General features: G+C 42.1%; 1 protein-coding gene and 1 long non-coding RNA gene across 14 annotated transcripts in view; both read left to right on the top strand.

The window, feature by feature from the left end:
- The window catches only part of tns1b (tensin 1b), a 174,396-nt gene that overhangs the window by 141,646 nt on the left and 13,489 nt on the right, over positions 1 to 19,261 (top strand). For 8 of the 13 annotated variants that reach the window (XM_044365257.1, XM_044365248.1, XM_044365250.1 and 5 more), the window contains 4 exons: positions 9,791 to 11,305; positions 12,755 to 12,835; positions 15,756 to 15,949; positions 16,083 to 16,221. In XM_044365257.1, the coding sequence (XP_044221192.1) occupies positions 9,791 to 11,305; positions 12,755 to 12,835; positions 15,756 to 15,949; positions 16,083 to 16,221 (1,929 nt within the window). The remainder of the gene's footprint in view (positions 1 to 9,790; positions 11,306 to 12,754; positions 12,836 to 15,755; positions 15,950 to 16,082; positions 16,222 to 19,261) is intronic. The other 5 variants (XM_044365258.1, XM_044365251.1, XM_044365247.1 and 2 more) reach the window with 4 other exon arrangements.
- LOC122991845 lies at positions 16,228 to 19,076 on the top strand. The gene is made up of 2 exons (XR_006405922.1): positions 16,228 to 18,185; positions 19,026 to 19,076. It is a non-coding gene; the product is annotated as an uncharacterized LOC122991845 (long non-coding RNA).

Below are 19,261 nucleotides of genomic sequence, written 5' to 3'. Positions count from 1 at the left end.
TTTTGTGGTCTAAAGGATAATTCGGGTTGGCTCTTATTTTTGTGATTTTGGCTATAATTCCTATTGGGAATACTGTACGAGCCAAGTTATTGCTGAGATCTGGAAATGTGGCGACAATGCTCAAGAGAAGTCTCAAGGAGGAAGAAGGACGAGCAAGCAGATGATCATACAGGTGATAGACATATTTGGAAAAACTAAAAACAAACTAAAAATGTTACTGTTGTAAACATCTATCAGAATTAAGACTCCCTGGTTCATCTTTGGTCACCTTCTTTATACCAATATAGCAGTTCTCAATAGGAATAATGGTGCAAATTACAAAAAATAAGACACAAGCCTTAAATTGTACACGAAAAATCTCTATAGGTGTTGTAAAATAAGGTTCTGAGGCACTGTAGCAACTTCCAGAAACAAAATGAATCAAGTGTCCTTGACTTTTCTATGTAAGCTTATTTTCTGATGCCACTTAGTTACTGTTTATCCAAAGTCCAATAAGTATTTTCCTGTGTTGAGAAGCGGCAGCCCAAGTGTGTGTGTGTGTGTTTGTGTTATTTTCTCACTCTCTCTCCAGAGGTTAATGCTTCCTCTCTGATCTCATACATTACAATAGTCAGAGGGAGATGTCTGTGTTCCCGTCCCCATGTCCTTAATTATCCAAACAGAAAGGATTGTTGACCATGCGTGCCCTGTTTGGCACAGACTATTTCTCGCTACATTCTTGCAGCAAGAGAGCAAGGCTTAAATAAGTCGAATTTAAGTTTGTATTTGTGTTGCATGCTGAGCTGCAGAAGGGGATCGGGTGGAGGGAGTTACATAATCCTGGTGGAGGTAGAAGTTGACGCAACAGAATGATATCACCGCTGCGACTATGTTTAGGCCCAGCGGTTGACTGAGATTCAAATGGTCAGTCGGCCAAATAGTAGTTCAAGAACCAGGTGGGATGTGAATTACCACAGACGTCAATATAGTTACACTTCTCCTAAATTAATTCACTTTTTTAGAAACTTGGATTTTCCTAAATTTGACATTTTTCAGTTTGCCAGTACTGAATGACTCCTGTTCAAGCATTTGATGATGGATAAATCTGCTCAGCTAGTCTCAGCTAAGAATAATAATCTGAATATTCATTTTATGTTCCCTAACTCTAATGTTGCCATCACCCTCATTTATTTCTTTGTCCTTTGTAGAATTGAATAATGCTCAAACCATAATAATAATCTGATACTTACAATTGATCTGGTAGGGAAACTCTTTTTAATTGAGCCTTAAACCAAGTAAGTCAGCAGTTTGGATCAACTTTAGTGCAGCACCCTTGAAGATGACTGGAAGTCTTGCTCATGGGTCTTTCAGTAGGAGACATGCTGACATTATGGCAGGTTGGCATCTGTTGATTCATTCTGAAGATGTTGTCATGGTAGCCACACTGTTTCAGATGAGTCGTTTCATGACTAAATGAAAATTAGATTTACTTGTACATGTCTGTGTGAATTGATTTGAGTGTGTACATCCGACTGCGGATACCAGTCGTCCGCCTCGCATGATATCCACTGACCTCGACATTCTTGCACTCACACTTCTCTGATGCTAAAAGTCAAGCCACCACCTCATTGACACATTTTCAGGCTATGGCATTTCTTCACAAAATGCAGAGGTGAAACGTCTGGCCCTTTGTGTTGGCAACAGGCTTCCATGCTATCAGTCCCCCAGTCTGGTCCCAGGCTTTGGGTGGATTAGGCTGCTTTGACTCCAAACTTTGCACAGCTCCGATTGCATAACAGCCAAGACAGAAAAATAAAGGCCTTCTAGGAAAGACTGGACACAAAGAGAGAACAAGTGCCTTGTGTTGTGGAGTGTCCCCAATTGGACCCTGACTGTGGGGGCACAGGGACAGGGGTTTCTGCTAGGCGACAGCTACATACTGTGGGGCAAGTTCAAAGTTGTGTGCTACACCTAATATAGCATTCACCTTCCAAGCTATGTGTCAGACAGAGGCTGATCACTGAATTTCATTCAGGAAAATAGATAGTATACTTGGATTTTTTTAATATAGCGTGAGCATTATAGAAGTTTCAGCAGGACATGGCTAATCCAGGGAGAGAGCTCTAGTTATAGGCAGTCCACAGTGCGTGGGAATGAATGAGTGGTCTGTTAACTCCTCATGGATACAGCTTTACTCCAGCTGTTGGCCAGACATTCTCTCTCTTTCTTTCTCCCTCTCTTTTTCGTTTTCTCCAGCCATCTTTACACAGCTGATCTGGCTAAAAATGCCATCGCAGAGCCAGGACATAATTAATCATCATCACTTTCCACAAGCTCCTCTCACAAGTTCCGCTCTTTATTTGCCTTTTATCCAGTATTGATGTCTCTGCACTGTAGGAGGAGGAACCACAATGACCACTTCATCTCTGTCAACAGTAAACTCTTTCTTGAAGATAATGACAGGACATTTCTATGCCTAGTAAATTAAGTATAATTCAGTTAGAGAGCCTGACTTTGGGAGCTTAACTGTTGGCTTCCCTCACCTGCAATCTTGCTTAATGCAAAATGGCTTTGCACAAGCACTTGTCCAGCTTTCCTTCAGTGCTTCTAACCATTTCCCTTTATCTGCATTTTTCAGTGTTTGGTGATTTTGCTCTGCAGCCTCTAGGACTTTATTGAAATCTAAATGGAGAAACCCAGTATGAACAAAGACTAAGAGTTACACCTTCTTTATTTGGCACCACTGTCTTGTTTCGGTGTGTGTTATTGGCCTCGAGCATCCTTCTGCACGGGTAATTTAGCTTAATGAATAGACCCCTTCTAAGGAAAGGGGCGGATGGACACAGGAGATGAACTTTACAAGGGGAAAGGGACTACGTTTTTGCATGAACTCAAACACTTTCATTTTGAGTCTATTGGGAACACTGGCCTCAACTCCCCGGCTTTTGTCTTTCCTCTGAAGGGAATTCTATTCATGCACCAACCTTTCCTGCTCTTTGTTACAGTCCTACCTTCTTCAGTTCATAAGAAACACAGTTTGACAAAGCATCATTATATTATTCATCATACTGCCAGTAACATCAAGGAGCACGTACAGGTCAAGTCTGTTTTTCTCAATTGTGCCACCCTCGGCAGTTGGTTTATGATTCCTCCGGGACACTTGGTGGCACAGGGTCAAACCACTGCCCAGATTTGAACTCTGATACTTCACACTTGGTCATGTGTTCTTACCAACACAAAGCCAGAAAGGGAGGTAGCCAGCGAGGGGTCATGCCCTCGCCTCTGCACCATTGACTCCCACTTGTTGCACCTGGCACCTGCATTGATAGGGGTGGGAAGGGAATAGGGAGGCTGGCAAGTGAAAATAAGTGTCCGGTGACAGCATGTACGGGCCAACAGAGGGACCAAGATGGCAATGAAGGGAATTGGTTAACCCAAATTGGGGAGAAAATGGTAGAAAAATACTCTCCATACAAAAACTTGAACAAGTTGGGAAAGCTTGGACCACTACTCTCTCTCTCACATCTCTTCCATCTTATACTTGTATAGGAAAACACTTAAAAAACACCACCTATAAGGCCAAAGAAATATGGGACAATGAAGTGTTTTTTACCCTAGTACTCTGCTCTCTCTCTCTCTTTCTGTCTATTTGTGTGTCTGCCCCACATTTTAAAAAAGGGGAGTGTAAAAGCAGTCATTTGGGACACTGGAAAATTCTACATCCCAATAATCACATTGTTGCCTGAAGGCACTAAAAATATTCCCGACAATTTAACCCATTGTAAAATATCATGTTGATTCAGCTTTAATATCAGGAAGTATCTGGTCAGGAACTGAAGATGAGTTTGTGTCTGAAGCATTTACCAGGATGTTGATTAGAACAAGAGCTGACGAGAGTTGCTTTGAAGAGGATCTGTGTAAACTATCAAGGCTTCAGAGGCAAAACGATGTGGTCGTGTCTTTGCAGTCTCTCCAGACCAAAGCTACCGAGAATTAGCCCATCAAAGCTTCTCCTCACCTCTAGAACGAGATAGCTACGGCCAGCTCATCAGACGCTCTCCTCATTTGGCCCTCAGGATTTTCCCTACACAATCCTGCTGCTAACGACCGTTGATGGCTTTTCCTGAGACACAACCTCATCCAGAGTGAAACATAATGCTCTGCATGGATGAACTGTCTGCCTGAGAGGTAGCGCATAGTGTGTGTAGGTTATGTCTGTGCTTTTGTTTGTTTTTAAGCATTATTTGTGCTGAAATGTGTTTTTATATTATCAGTCCAACATAGTCCTTCATTTTATCCAATACTAGCTGCAAGTTACTGGTGGCAGGTTACAGTTATGTTGCACTCTCAAATACTGAGGCATAGATATGAAGGATTTTATTCAGAAGTGTTACTTTGCATTCACCCTTGATGCCTGTTTTTGGAAAAAACATACAAATAATACTCCCTCTAATGATGTCATTAGGGTGCTGGTGCAGGGCATGTTGAAGGTGAACGTGAATGTCAATATCAATCAATATTCTTCTCCTGCGTGTTCCAAAATCAACCTCCATTACCTTGTCCTTTGTTTCTCCAATCCTAGCAAGTTTGCACTCACACACATTGATTCACAGTAATCTTTGATGTATATTTAATGAGCTGCTGGGCAAGTGTTCATTAAGCCACAACAAGTTCCTGTACTTACTGTATATTTGACTAAACGTTTTGGGCCAATAGCTAAACCATACTTAAATGTACTGTATATCCTGCTGATCCTCCCCATTAATGCACCAAGGATACCCATTTCAAATAAACATTTGAAGTTCTTGCATTGGCATCATTAGCATATAGCATAATTTGACTGCTTATTAATTTTCTGTCGTACCTATTGCACCAAGCCTTCTCATAATCAGTAAGCCACTTACGCAACAACTATTACGTTTCTTTTAATATCAGGTACACTTCATGAGGTTGGCTTTTTAATTCATCTGTCTTCTGTGATCTTCACAAGTCAAATTAATCCAGCCCAGACCATGAAATAGCTTTTTGTGTAGATCATTTACAAGACCACAGGATTACTTTAATAGCTGTCCTTGAGCCCTCACAAACAGTACAGTAAAGGCATGCTTTGTTGCCAAATCAATAGTTCAGCCATTAACTTTTACCAAACATGGCACCATACGGGCTATACTTACATACTGTTACACTAGTGTGTGCAACCGCTGAAGCTCTCTATTCTCTTGGGCTTCTTGAATGTAAATGCACTTAGAACTTTATTCCTGTCCGGCTATTAGTGGTTGTAACATTTGAGGCCTGAGGGCACATTCTCAGAAAATGTTTCATCATTGCTTTTTTATTAATGTCACACTTGTGGCCAGTAGACAAGGACCCCCAGGTGTTTTGGAATGCCTGCACACTCCCTCACACACACATACACAAGCACAGAGTGGCGTACGGTGTGTTTGTCCATGTAAGCTATAGGGGAAACATGCTATTTCCGCTGTAAGGGGGATCTATTGCCATAGGGTCAGAGCTCAAAGTTCAAAGGCTAAGAGGTCACACAGTTGCACCATCTGGCCCACAGAACCTTAAAATATCTGGCAGCACCCTCCATCTGTAACACTTAGTGTTTTATAGAATTCAGTTTTGATCCATGTGTTGTATTTATGCAGGATCTTGTGAAAACCTGTGACTGCCTAGACTACTGTATCTTACACTGACTTGCTTGTCTTGTGTTAACTTTATTATTGTCTGTGTGCTGCTGCTCTCTTAAGCATTTTGTAATAAGCCTGTTTTGTAATATATGTTTATTTTTACACCCTCTTTGATGAAGACCATGTAGCAACACAACACAACCAATTGGTCATTCCAGGCAGGACAGACACGGTTGACTCTCCTGCTGTTATATAATTGATAAGGAGTATGGGGTCAGGATCGCAGACATTCTCCTCTAACTAATGTGTTTGGGATCACAGAGCAAGTATTTGCTTTCTTGTTTTCACATACTCCCCTCCTGGGGAGTATGTGAAAACACACCAACATGGTCACACACACACATTGTGAGATATCACACATACACATGTCCTTTCTTATCACTTGAAGAAACACTGTCAGAAGGTATTTGCAGAGGCTTACGTGGGTTCATTGCAACCAAATGAACAGCATCAGACATAGCACCGCACACAGAAACAGCCACAACATAAATAGCATCCCTGCAGTAAAAAGTCTCACAAGTGTAAAATGACAGATTAGATTTCCTGTTGTACAAATGGGGATTCTGTGGATCACTCATCAGTCACATCGTCCCTAAACAGAGATATGAGCTAGTTAAAGAGGGCTGACTAAACTGGGCTTTCATTTAGTGTGAGGATGGGACCATAATACAGCTGGCCTCATTACCATTACCATCATCATCATCATCACTGAGAGAATAAGTGAGAGGTCAAAGGAAGGATGTGGGGGTAGAAAGAGAGGAAGAACAAAGAGAAGAAAGAGCTTAAAGAAAGGAAACAAGAGAGTTGGTGTGATCTGTGAGTCAAATGAGGGGAAAACAATATCACAGCGCAATCTATAGCCATGTAACTTCCAATGAATTTGCTTGAAATTAGGATGTAAATAGAAAAAGCTTTGTGGAGGCCAATGTCACATGTTTACTGTTATCAGACAGAATGACGAAAGTGGTTGTTGTCAGTAGTTCTGGATTGTGGTGTCCAATAGTGAAGTGACTGTCCTGCATGCAAATGTGTACAGATGGCTAGGTGATATGAACTGCACCATAGACTGAAGAGTTTTCAAACTGTGGGAAAAAGGTTGTTTTGTTCATGTTTGTGTGTGTGTGCACGTTACTGTATGTCGCATTTACAGCGAACTACTAAATCATCTACAGCTCCCTTTGTTCTATTAGTACTTCTGTCAAGTAAGACTATAAGCCCTTCTTATATTCTTTCCAAACCAGATCAGCAGCCATTCAATGTATTCATCTTTCTATTTTTCACTCGCTACGCTTTTCTGTTTTCTCCATCTGTCTGCAGCAGGGTGGAGTTTTCTCCCCGCTTCCATGCTTGGAGAGAGCTTGTTAAATGGCTGTTGTTGGACAAAGTAGCTCTTTCCATTACATGAGTGTTTTCAACACCAGTGCGCTAAAGGAGGGGCATCTGTGTGTATGTGAGCATGCAGGGCTTATTTCTGTGAATGTTAGTGTATGCATTAATATGTGCTTTTCTGTCAATGTACAGTACCAGCCAAAAAGTTTGGACACGCTTTCTCATTCATTCTCGTTCTCGTTGAATGGGATGATGTGTCCTTCCCATCCACTATTATTGGAAAAAAAGAGTCTCTTAAGTAAAGCAAAGAGTTTTATTTTATGAAATAGTGGCTTGTCCAAACTGTACGTAAGGGAAGTAGATGTGTGAGAGAGCCTTACCTTATGGGACTGATGTCACTCTCTCAATCTCTATACTCTGAAATTCAATGGCCAGTTACCCCCCACCTCCCACATACACCGTCAAACAGGCTGTTGTGATAGACCTCCCACATACGCACACACAACAGGGGCAGAGTTAGACTAGTGTGAGCCACTGAGCAGCAAGCAACAGCAGAAGCTCTCCTGATTCGGCCAGACAGCAAGCTATTCAGTAGAGGGAGGAGGAGAGGGAACAGTAGCCAGAACCAACTCCCCCAACTCTTGCTGTAATCCCTCATGTCCCACCCCGGGGACTCCTCGTCAGGCCTTTTCCCAGCTTAGTTTGGGATCATACCGTCGTCCACTGCTCACACAGGTAGGGGAACTTCCACCTGTGGAGGTATTTCTGTCATTTCCTTTGAAAAAACTTTGACTTTCTCTGAAGTGACTTGATGAGATGTTTTAGTTGAGGCGTTCAGGATGTAAAATCAGCTGAGCTGTGTGAGTAATCATCCTAATTGCGTGAGTCACATTAGGCTACAGGGCAAGTGATTATAAAGGTGCTGAAATAGAGACAGTTAGGGGAGCTCTTCTTTCACGACTTATGTCTATGTTTATCGGCATGAGTGATGCATTAAAAGTGTGTGTGCTCATGTGGGTGGGAATGCATGCAGAGCCCCTAACTCGATACTTAAACAGTTTCATGAGCTGTATAAATTTGTCACGGTGACTTGATTTGGAACCTCCTGTCTTAACAGCTAACTTGTCAGGGGAGACAACACTGACATTAGTGGAGAGTTCATATCATCAGCTTCCAAAAATCTGAACTGGCATCATAATTGGTCTCTTTTGGATATTGTCTGTGTTGACTGTGGTAATTATAAGAACTACCTTGTGTGTTGATAAATTGAGCTGGCCAGACCACAACTACTAACACTGGGGATATACTGTCCAAATGGCATGCAGTACAGCAAGAGGACATTATCAGTCTAGACATGCTGGAAGCTACCATAGCCTCTTTTTCCCGCTAGTGGTCCACCAATGTACCAATCAAGTAAAATCACTAATAGGTTAGTAGTAGACAACACAAACTGGAATTTTCTGTGGCCAAGAACCACCACATTTGTTTCCATCAGTAGCCTGACAGTGCAACCACTACGGTGCGCCATTCCCCTGGCAAATTGCCCCGGTCCAGCCAAGGAGACTTTGCAGTACCCAGCTTGTGTAAGCCCAACAAGCTCCATTACAGAGCCCTGTATTCACTGAAACTGAGATGGAGATATCTATAAGTTACAGAGACACAGACAGCTTCTTTGTGCAACTCCTTTCCCAGTTATCTGATTTGTTTATCAGGACATGCCCAATCATGGGTTATGAGGTTTTGGTTTTCTTTCTGCCCTTCTAAGGTATGCATAACCACACAAACTGATACTAAATGATATGGATGATGTGAGATGGTTGTGATGAATTAAAGAAATATAACATTACACCTTAAAAGAAAGAACTGATATTTTGACAGCCTTTGATTGCGTAAAAAATGTTGGCAAATTGGTGCAATGTGTTGGCTGTATGAGGGAATTAGGGAGGGTTTGTGTTTCAGTCTTTTCGGTTAAACTCTCAGTATGTTGAGCTTTTGTTTTGCTTTGGGTTTCGGAGGCCAGGAAAAGCCTCCAGGTCTCCCTTACACAGTGAGGCTGATTTTCCAGTGATGACTAAATTCTTCTGATTGGGGCACCCTACTTCCTCTTCACTGGACTTGGGTGTGGCCATGTGTGAATGTGTATGTGCATGTGTGTGTGTAAGTACAATATGTGTGCACGTGCATTTGGCTTCAGTGAACACAACCTACATTGCAGCATTCTATCGGAGCTTACGAGTTAAGAAATCAGTGGATTAAAAGTCTGTTATGTCCATCTGTCATCGTTTTCTGCATCAGGTTATCCTGTTCACAGTTGCAGGGCTTATGAGCAAATCAAATCAGAAACTGGTTCATCTTCTATTATGCCAGTATTTCTCAGGTGGCACAGATTAGTCCAGTTGGCTTGAGAAAGCGTAAGGCAGGCTCCTGTGATTTCATCGTTTTTTCCAAAGTGCATGCCACAGACCCTGCTCATTTCCTGAAGCTGGTAGAATAGATGGATATGAGCCAGTGTTTAATTTAACTGCAGCTGTTTTGGCAATGGCCACAAAATGTCCCCATATCCCTGCTTCTCTCTCTGATAGTTCCTCACTCTTTGCTCTTTATTCCTTGATGAAAAGAATGTGCTCATATTTAGAAGATTTCCAGACTTATTTCTTTAATGGCCAAAGTGGCTCTAAGATTATTTGGGTGGTTGAAAATTAAATGGTCAGGGAAAGTTAAATGGCTGTTGAGTGTTGCATTTGGTTTAATCTGATTGTAACAAGTGTCTTTTGAACTTCTTGTTCTAGAAGTCATCCATACCGAAGGACCCCTGGACGGCAGCCTCTACGCTAAAGTGCGCAAAAAGGAGTCTGTTGAAGGAACAATCACAGCGAATGGCCTCCCACCCACTGCTGTTGAGCACGCACTGCCTGCAGTTGACCATGCCTTGTCAGTGAGCAGCGACTCAGGAAACTCTACTGCCTCCATCAAAACTGACCGAACTGATGAAGCAGCAGCAGCCTCCCATGCTTCCACAGTGAGCCAGCCACATGTTCCTGTAGGTGAGGAGCTACCCTCAGTCCATCACCACGCCCCAGCTCCCCAACAACCCATCAGTCCCCAAGAGAAACAGGAGCTGGAGCAACTCCTGAGTGGCTTGGAGGGGCCCATGCACCGACAGGGCTACCTGTCCTCCCCGACCTCTGCTGTTGGAGGGATGCTTCACCTGGTGCCTGCTCAGGTCCATGTCAATGGGCACGGTAGTATTGACCGTGAAACAGACATTTTAGATGACGAGCTGCCTACCAGTCAAGAGGGCAACAGTGTGGACAGTCTAGGGACATTCTCCTCCACAGATGGTCGGGCCACACCAGCTGATCTCTATTACCAGTCTGAGTCAGTTATTAATGGCCAGGATCATGTGCCATATCTGGAGCGCAGTGCTCCAGAAAAGCCCCTGGAAACCATCCAGCCACAGGTTTGCATATCCAACAAACCTGTCACTTTGACCCAAAGTGATTCAGCCCCATACTCTGGTAATTACATGGCTACTCAGAATGGCAATCTGCACCGCTCTCAGTCGTATGGTGCAGAACCAAAGTCTATGCCACAAGCTCCCGCCCGCACCACCAGTAGCAGGGATGCCGTCCAGCGTGGTCTCAATGTTTGGCAGCAGTTTGGTGTACCTGAGGAGCCAGTAACTGAAGGGCTCACCTTTAGTCCACCTACATCTGTGGCAGTGATGCCAAGTCACCACAGCCTCCCACAGTTCCCTCATCGCCAAAGCGCCTCCCAGCAAGAGATTGAGCAATCTATTGAAACCCTTAATCTCCTCATGTTGGACCTGGAGCCAGGCCGTTCGCTGGTGCCTAAGTCTCAAAGTGCTCCACTGAGGGAAAACAATGATGTAGTGACCACACAGCCGTCCTTCTCCCAGAGCCAAACCAGACCTTCCTATCAGGCTGATGCCGCTATTCATACCCACTTGTCTGGCCCCATGTCCAGCCTGGCCAGCCACTCGTTACCTGCTCAGATATCACCTGGGAAGCCTAATACACCAGACCCTGCACCTGCCCAGGGATCTCTGAGTTACACATCTGAAATAGCTGGAACCAGTCCTTCCTCACAAGTATCCCCTTCTGTACCTGGCCACCTCCAGCTCAAGCCCACCAACACCTACCCACCAAACACATTGTCCCAATCTGCAGAGGTCTCTGAGCCCCAGAGAAGCCCTAGTGCTGCCTCAACATCACCCCAGCCAAGAGACAGTGAGCCTGATGAAGTCTTCAACGTTGAAGGTCTGGTCGCCCAAAGAGTAGCTGGTAAGATCTAACATTAACTTATTTCCTCTTGACTGTCTGATTCATTCTCCATTCTATTTGTGACCTCAGCACTCTGTTCATATCTTAGGGGAAAATCTTTAATTTCAAAAAAATTCCCATTACCAGCACCTGGTTGCATCTTTAAAAGTATTTATATGATCTCATACATTTCTATAGCGTGCATGTTATGATACAAATTTTGTCCAGGGCAAAACCAACCTTAAAATCCAATATTTCCACAGACAGTGTGGGGCCTGACCTACAGTGCATCCAACAGAGAACAAATATAAGAGTGGAGTGGAGTGGAGTGGAAATATTGGATTTAAACTTTGGTTTTGCCTCTGGCAACCCTTTTTATCATTCTCAGCAAACAGAGACAGACATCTTTGAGATCACAAAAATACATTTGAAGATGCAACCTTTCGCTGGAAAACAGATTAAAAATGTTTTGATTTCATTCTAAGGTTGGTCTGCACAGCTCCAAATATCTCTGAGGCCTTGTGCAAAACTGAATCTTGATTGTAGCCTTCCACTATAGCTTCTCCTAAGAAGCACCCAAACAGTACTACATGTCTTTAAATCAGCAGTGGTAAAGTTAACATTACCCTGCTGTTTAACAGTCATTGCAGATGCTAAATTAAATACTGTTCATTTTGTGAATTATTATTCACTGCATCAGTTGTTTTTGTGGCAGCAAATGCAGAACAGAACATGTACTGAAGAGTAATATTGATGCCATCGGCCCTGCACTGAACACACATCTCTCATGGAAAATACTGCTCTGTCCTTATCTCATTTCCTGAATGTCACCTCATCAGTCCCTATCACTCAGGCTCAAACAGGAAGTGATCCCTCCAGCCCAGCAGGTTGACTGTCCCTAGATAAGCACATCAGACATCCTGCAGAGCAGCAAGAAATGGAACAGAGTCAACATAAAGGAGTGTGATAGCTGAACCTTCAGATAACAAACAGAAAGAAGCAGAAAGAGGGTTTCTAGAATCAACAGTATGGTTCACTTAACTTTACTGCCATTTCAATGTAGAGCAATAGTTCATATTACACAAAACAAAATGCTAGTTTAACACCGCCAGGAGTTAGAAATGTAGAATACTGTTTCTGTCAGTTTAATGAGACCCAAATCTGACTGCTTTCTACTTCGTGTATCATAGAAATCCTCCTTTTCTCATGACAGGACAAAACTGTTTCACTTAAGGTTTTTAATGTGGGATTTAGATGTTAGCGTGCACATCAACACTCATAGGTTGATGTCCAAACTTCTGTAACAGAAATGAGCATCTTTTATATAAATAGAAAATATCTGTCAGTTACCTTCTTCTCTTGTTCTTGTCATAGGCGGGACCTCATTTTCTCTCTACTTGTGTACCTTTTCCTATTAGTTTTGTTATGATCAGTCTTCTTCTTCTTCTCATCATTCATCTGTTTTCCCAGAGTACTCGGCTCGTGTCCAAAGTGTCATCCCCAGCATGACCTCTTCTCAGTCTGAGCACCGCCGTTCTCACTCCCTCTCGGGTTGGTTCTCCCGGCCTGTTGAGAGGAACACTTAAAAAAAAAAAAAAATCTTTTTCAAGTGTTCCTTCAATCAGTCTGTACCTACTTTGCCTCTGAGTGCGGTGGTTTGCATTTAATCATTTCGCATATCTAATCTTTGAGTACCCCATCTGTAGCTGCTCATGTCTCTTTTTGTCTATGTTTCTCTCTCTCCCTTTCACACATTACACATTTTTCTCTGTCATCATCAGGTTTTCAGAGCATCAGCATCTTCAAACTAACCATCTAATGATCTCTTTGCATACTTTACAGCACCCCTGTTTGCTGTTTGTTCTGCATTGCCTATCTCAAGGTTAGGGAATTACCCCAGCACAGAAAAAAACCCAATTGGATAATGTTAAAGTTTCACAAGAACGAGACAGGGGAAGCACAAAGGAGGCTCTGTCCCTTGCCAGGAGAGTGCATGTCACAAGATCCGTTTTGCCAAACTTGGGGAACAATACCAAGGCCAGGATACACTGGCCTCATTCAAAGCTGCTTTTTTCACTCGCACTATTTTGAAGATTTACAAAGCCAGACAAAGGACACTAAATCTAGGAGAGAGACCACAGTCCTAGTTGGAAACATCACTAAAGCCGTATGCGTCCACTGGGAGACAGCGACCACAATGCAGACAGGATTGTCCTGTGTAGGGCCCGAGGGTGTCAGGGGCCAGTCTGGTTTCTTTACCGCAGACAGCAATATCCTTTTTAGAGATGCAACAGTACGTCAGAGTAGAGTGCCACAGAGAAGATCTCGGATTAGTTGGAATTAAGCTCCAATGACATCTGAAATTATCATGACATTTCTACACTACTGAGTCATTTGTAGTGTTTGAAATAATTTCATTATTCCAGTTTTCAAAACACAAGATTTGAAATAAATGATGATTTGAACTGACTGCCAGAATTTAAATCTTCCTAGTCTTACCTTAGATAACCTCTCTCAGTTGCAGGTTTGCAAATATGGAGACTGTGGTTTCCCCTCCTCTAAAAAGTAAAAAAAAAGACACCCACAGGATCACCTATATCAAGTTTATGTTTTTGGAATGAACCTCATGCTTATTCCACATGATAACTGGATTTTAAATAGCCGAGAAATGGGAGAAGAGAAAAAAAAAGTCAGTCCTAGAGATCTCCAGCCATCTCAGCTGGAAGCCATTAGCTGTCGCTAGGGCAACAGGGCAGTGTTTGACAGTGCTCTGCTGTAGAGCAGTGCATCGTGGGTACATCTGGTTCTCAGTTTCCAGGCTTGGTGTGATGGTGGGTGTGTTTCTGTTGGGGGGGGGTAGACTACATGCTTTTCAAATCTGTCAGTTCCAAGATTTTTTAACCAACAACCTGCCAACATAAAACTAGATAAATCAAGCATCCTAACTTGTTTAGCACTGATTCTTTTATATTATGTATAAATAACACATTAAGTCTTTTCGACATAGTTGGAAGTTTTTGATGGCGAAAACATATAGAAAATCTATTTTAACACCTTGGAGTTTTTCCTTACGCAGGAATGGCAGCTAACTTTATTCCCAACTATTTAACTCGCTACTATCTCTAAATGAGCCCCACAGACACTCGGCCAGGATTTTCTCCCTCACTTTAAAGTGAAGCTAAGTGAAGGGAATATTAATACTTTCACTGTTTCCATAACAGTCAGGTTCATAGGGTCTTGTGTGTTTTTTCCATGTATGTAAATGTCTGTTAGCATCGACTGACAAATGCATACATTTTTAAAATCGCCTATCAGGGGTTTGTTTTCAGTTTGTCTGTGAGATTATTACTAAGTATTGCTAAGATGTTATTTCATTTAGGTGTGAGAGAAGAAATGCTGTTGTTGTGTAGTAGTTGTCGGTTGAAGAAAACAGGAAGATTTTTAAACCTAATAAGACAGGAGATCTCCACGTCCATCAACCAAACTCTATATCACTGATAAAATCAATGAGATACAGTTGAAAGCTCCGAAAAAGATACTGTAGATCTTGAGTTATGATTGTTTGATCACAAAAACTCCATATTATCCATGCATGTGTTACAGTGACAGAGTTTCAAACATCAAGGAAACTAATACTTTGGGTAAACACACATAATTCATAATCCCCAATGTTTCGCGCTTGTTACTTAAACCTATTGTATTTTCCCCTTTTTTCTCCCATTAACATTCATCTTGTGCCAAAGCGCGGGGTAGCCAGTGATAATGTTTCACACTGGCAGAGCTGCTCTTAGAAACACCAGTCAATGGCATTGCATATTAGCTTAAAACTCTTAACTCAAATCCTGTTTGTTTAACGCTGGTAGCTTTCTCTCCCTCTCTCTGACTCTCCCAGTTCAAACCAGATTAACTAAAATGAGCTTACTGGTTGCTTTGAGGTTTAGCCAGAATCAGCCACACTGACGCATTAGATAACTAAAATACGGTTTCCACCAGTGTCTGTATCAGCAAGTCTTGATAATGCGTGCGAGAGAACATATTTCTCCCCGTATTCCAAAAAATAGTTGCATATTATAGTTTACAACTTCACTTTATGTTTCCAAGGTCAGTTTTTATTTTCTCCAAAATTTGAAACCCTTGCAAGAGTTTGTGTGGCGTGTTTGGATGAGGATATCATTCACGGAGAAGCTGCATTAATAAATTTGAGGATTTGTTTTTGGGCTGCAGTTTGATCAGCAGTTAACCCTGCATTAACCTTGTGTGTGTGCATGTTAAATTTGAAAGTTTGAACAACCACGGCCTCCTGCAAATGCTTTGCAGTGTTTGATTGTCTGTCAAATGCACATGATGACCTGTGCAGTGAGCATTCACAATGGCTGACAACCATTAATCTCTGGTGACAGTGATGGAATTTGCTGGAGCAGCTTTGACCAGCTCTTACTGAATTTTAACACTCGCTTGCACGTCATCTCAGGTGTCCAGGCCCGTGCCATGTCCTCGGATGAGCCTGCAACTCTGCCTCGTCGTCGCATCACCAGTGATGGCCAATACCAGAACGGTCCTGATGATGGTTCCTCTCCTGATGCCCCGGTTCGCTCCCCCATTCGCTGTGTTTCTCCAGAGTTTGTCAACACCATAGCGTTGAACCCTGGAGGACGACCCAAGGAGGTAGAAAGCGTACATTTGGGAACATGAATATGGTGTATATATGTGTGTGTGTGTGTTTTTATGCTTGTGTTCTGTTTTTGCTCTCTCTGCTGCATCTGTGTGTTTTTTTTCATCTCATTGTTCCCCTCTCTAGAAACACATGCACAGCTACCGGGAGGCCTTCGAGGAGATGGATAGTGGGCCCACTGGTCCTACACCCACAGTTGGTGGTGAGGTGTTTCCCCAAACCCCTGCATTCCCCATCTCGCCGCAAACCCCTTACTTCAACCTGTGTAAGTTTCCCCTCTGGCTGACAGAAGGCACTGTGGAGCTCAGGCATAGTTAGATATTCAAGATGATGAAGAGATCCTAACTGAGGCTTGTATTTGACAACAGAGAATTATTCTTATTCTAGAGATTCGTCTAAGACTTGTGTCCTCATGCAGTATGGCAGATTATCCTTGGAAACAAAAAGTTACTCCAAACATTACAACCACATATTGATATAAATTTTAAAGGGCTAGCTCCCTTCTTGAAATGCCGTCCAGATGTTTCTAGTGGTGAGAGTATTTTTTTTAATGAGATAGGAAACGTGATTGATTTATGTATGTACATAAATGGTTGCAACTGTCTAAAGAACTAAACAACAGTCCACAGAAGATCATAATATATTTAAGTACTTTCACTTAACATTTCATTCTTGAATGCTAATATTTATCTTAGTAGTGGTTACTTTCTGGTTTCTTACTTTAAGTGGAACAAAAGAAATGTAGATAAACTTGTGATACTGATGAAAACCCACTGTAGCAAAAGTCTTTCAAACCCATGAGGTGAAAAAGAGTTTTCATCATGTTTTTAGTCACTCAAAGTACTTTATTTTTACTGAATTTCTCTCTTTATGCACTCCATTTGGTACCACATATTCCAAGGAGTGAAAAAAATATTCCCACTATTACCTCATCCCATTTTCATTCAGATTGTAAATGGGCTGCCTATCCAATGTCCAGTGTACGAGTGGGAAGTTGCAGCCTTCTGGCCTTGTATTGGCTCATTAAAATGCCTGAGTGGCCACGTCTCGTGAAGACCGAATCTATCTTTTCTCTCAAGAATGTCTGTAGTCATCATTCACAAGACGCAAAATGCAAAAAAAAAAAAAAAAAGAAGGGAAAGAAAGACAGCTAAAGGCCAAGTCAGTCTGGTGTAAAAGTGATGTCCAGAATTCAAATCTGGCCTGCTGCTTGGTCACATGTCATGTTCTTCTGTCTTTCCCATTCAGACATGAGTTGACAAGAAAAAACTATTATTCTACAAGGCCAGAAAACAGAAAAGATAAACTGTAGATAAATAGATCAACCGACATACATACAATTGAGGATAAATATACACATCCTCATCTCCCCATTTTTTCCCACCCCCACCCCTCTCAGTCTCATATACACCCCACACTGAGTTACACAAGAGTTATGTATTAGGTAACACGTCATTTGCCAAGTCTACCAATTACCTCATCTAGTCCTCTTGCCTATCTCCCCCAGGGCATATCCATAAAAGTTAGTCATAAAAACATACGCTCTGTAGTATAACGTCCCTCCTTATCCTCAAAGTGGGAACATTGAACACACACTGACACTGAGCAGAAGCATTTTCTGAGATATAAGTATGTTGAACAAATTGTCAAGATAAAACTGTTGCAGGTTAGTTTGTTTCCTTCATTGTTTGTGTTTTTAAGGTCTTAACGGACCACAAATCTTGATTTTCTGTCTCTCACATGAGCACAAAACGTAGCAAACAGGTGTCATCAGTTAACTGAAAAACAGTTTTGCAGTTTCTGGCAAAACTCGTTAAAGGTGCATGGTTAGTTAATTGATCAGTGCACGTGACACCGGATTTATTTCCCATTATACTGTCATTTGAGGAGTGTCTACAAATCACATTCCCCAAGTGTCCACTTAGGCTGCCCTACACACCCCATCCATGATTAACTGTGGGGCATCTAGGCTGCAAGTACAAAGAATTGATTTGGATTCTTTGGTAAGTGGGCGATGCATGTCTCTCTTCCGGAGTTCCACTGTCCCACGAAGTCAGCCATATTGATCCCCCTTCCCCTCCCTCCCCTGTCCTTGTCCCTTCTCTCTGCTCGAGTGACCCTTTAGCCGTTACTTATCACAGTCCTGCACCGCTTTGGCATGAGAGCAACACGAGAGCAGCACCAGCAACAAAATGGACATGATAAAGGATAAAACACACACACCCATACGTTTTTTGCTAATATAATAGGAATGACATATAGTGCAAAATGGGGAATATGAAGTAAAAAATGAAGTCTCAACACATGCACACATCCATTCAAACATACACATGAAGCACAAAGACATGCAGTTATTTCAAACTTCCATGTTTTCAGCTGCTGCTGCTCTCCGTGTTGCTGTTGTCATTTGTATTTGGATTTTTGTTCCTGCCTTATTTCACCACAGCCAGCACTCTGCCTGCCACCTTGATTACCCTGCCATTTATGTCTTGTCCTTTTTTTTTTTTTTTTATAACTGTGCTAGCAGTATGCGTTTGTTATCACAAGAGTTTTTTTTTTTTTCCTTCCACGTAATTATTTGTGTTTATGCTGGAGAGGAAAGAAAGGAGTGGTTGGCACTGTAAAGGAAGACTACAGGTGGAACAGAGATTTATGTAGTGGAAAGTGTTACCTGGAATAAAACACATTCACAGTTACAATAATTATAGTAATATACGTCTAAATATGACTCACTAAGGCTCTTGTGGTAAAACCCTCTACTCCTCATCTTTCCCTCTGGTGTTATTGTAGCAGAGACTGTGTCAAAGTTCCTGCTTTTTTCATAGGCAGTAGTGGCAACACATCATTAAAATGAATACAGTGGTGTTAGCATTGCTAAAAATATAAAGAATGTAAAACTAATAAAAGCTATAGAGTCTATAAAACAACTGAGGGATCAAAATGTCATTTTCCTGTAACATGACAAGCTCCTGGGGAGCTAAGTACCCTTTGATGAGTCCAGTTTGACCCAGCTCTGCTTTGATGACACACGCCTTATTCTGCTGATGGTAGAGTGAGGTGGTGTCACAGCCAGAAGTTCACACGCATGTTTTGCTCCTCCATCAGAGCATGAGGAATGGACACGCCTTCTGAAAATGTTGCTCCTGTGTCACTGTTTCTTGCCTTGACAGCTTTTTACCTGTTAGTATTAGCAGTCATATTGACTACAGTAGATCACTATTGAAAAACACAGAAAAACAGACCATGTGGAAATTAAATTGATATGAAATTGAAGGTTTTATACACTGTGGCACAAGTCTCTCCTT

Source organism: Thunnus albacares, chromosome 11, assembly GCF_914725855.1.
Source record: "Thunnus albacares chromosome 11, fThuAlb1.1, whole genome shotgun sequence".
NCBI lineage: Eukaryota > Metazoa > Chordata > Actinopteri > Scombriformes > Scombridae > Thunnus > Thunnus albacares.
The sequence above is the reverse complement of the archived record's forward strand: the minus strand, read 5'-3'. Positions and strand labels throughout refer to the sequence as shown.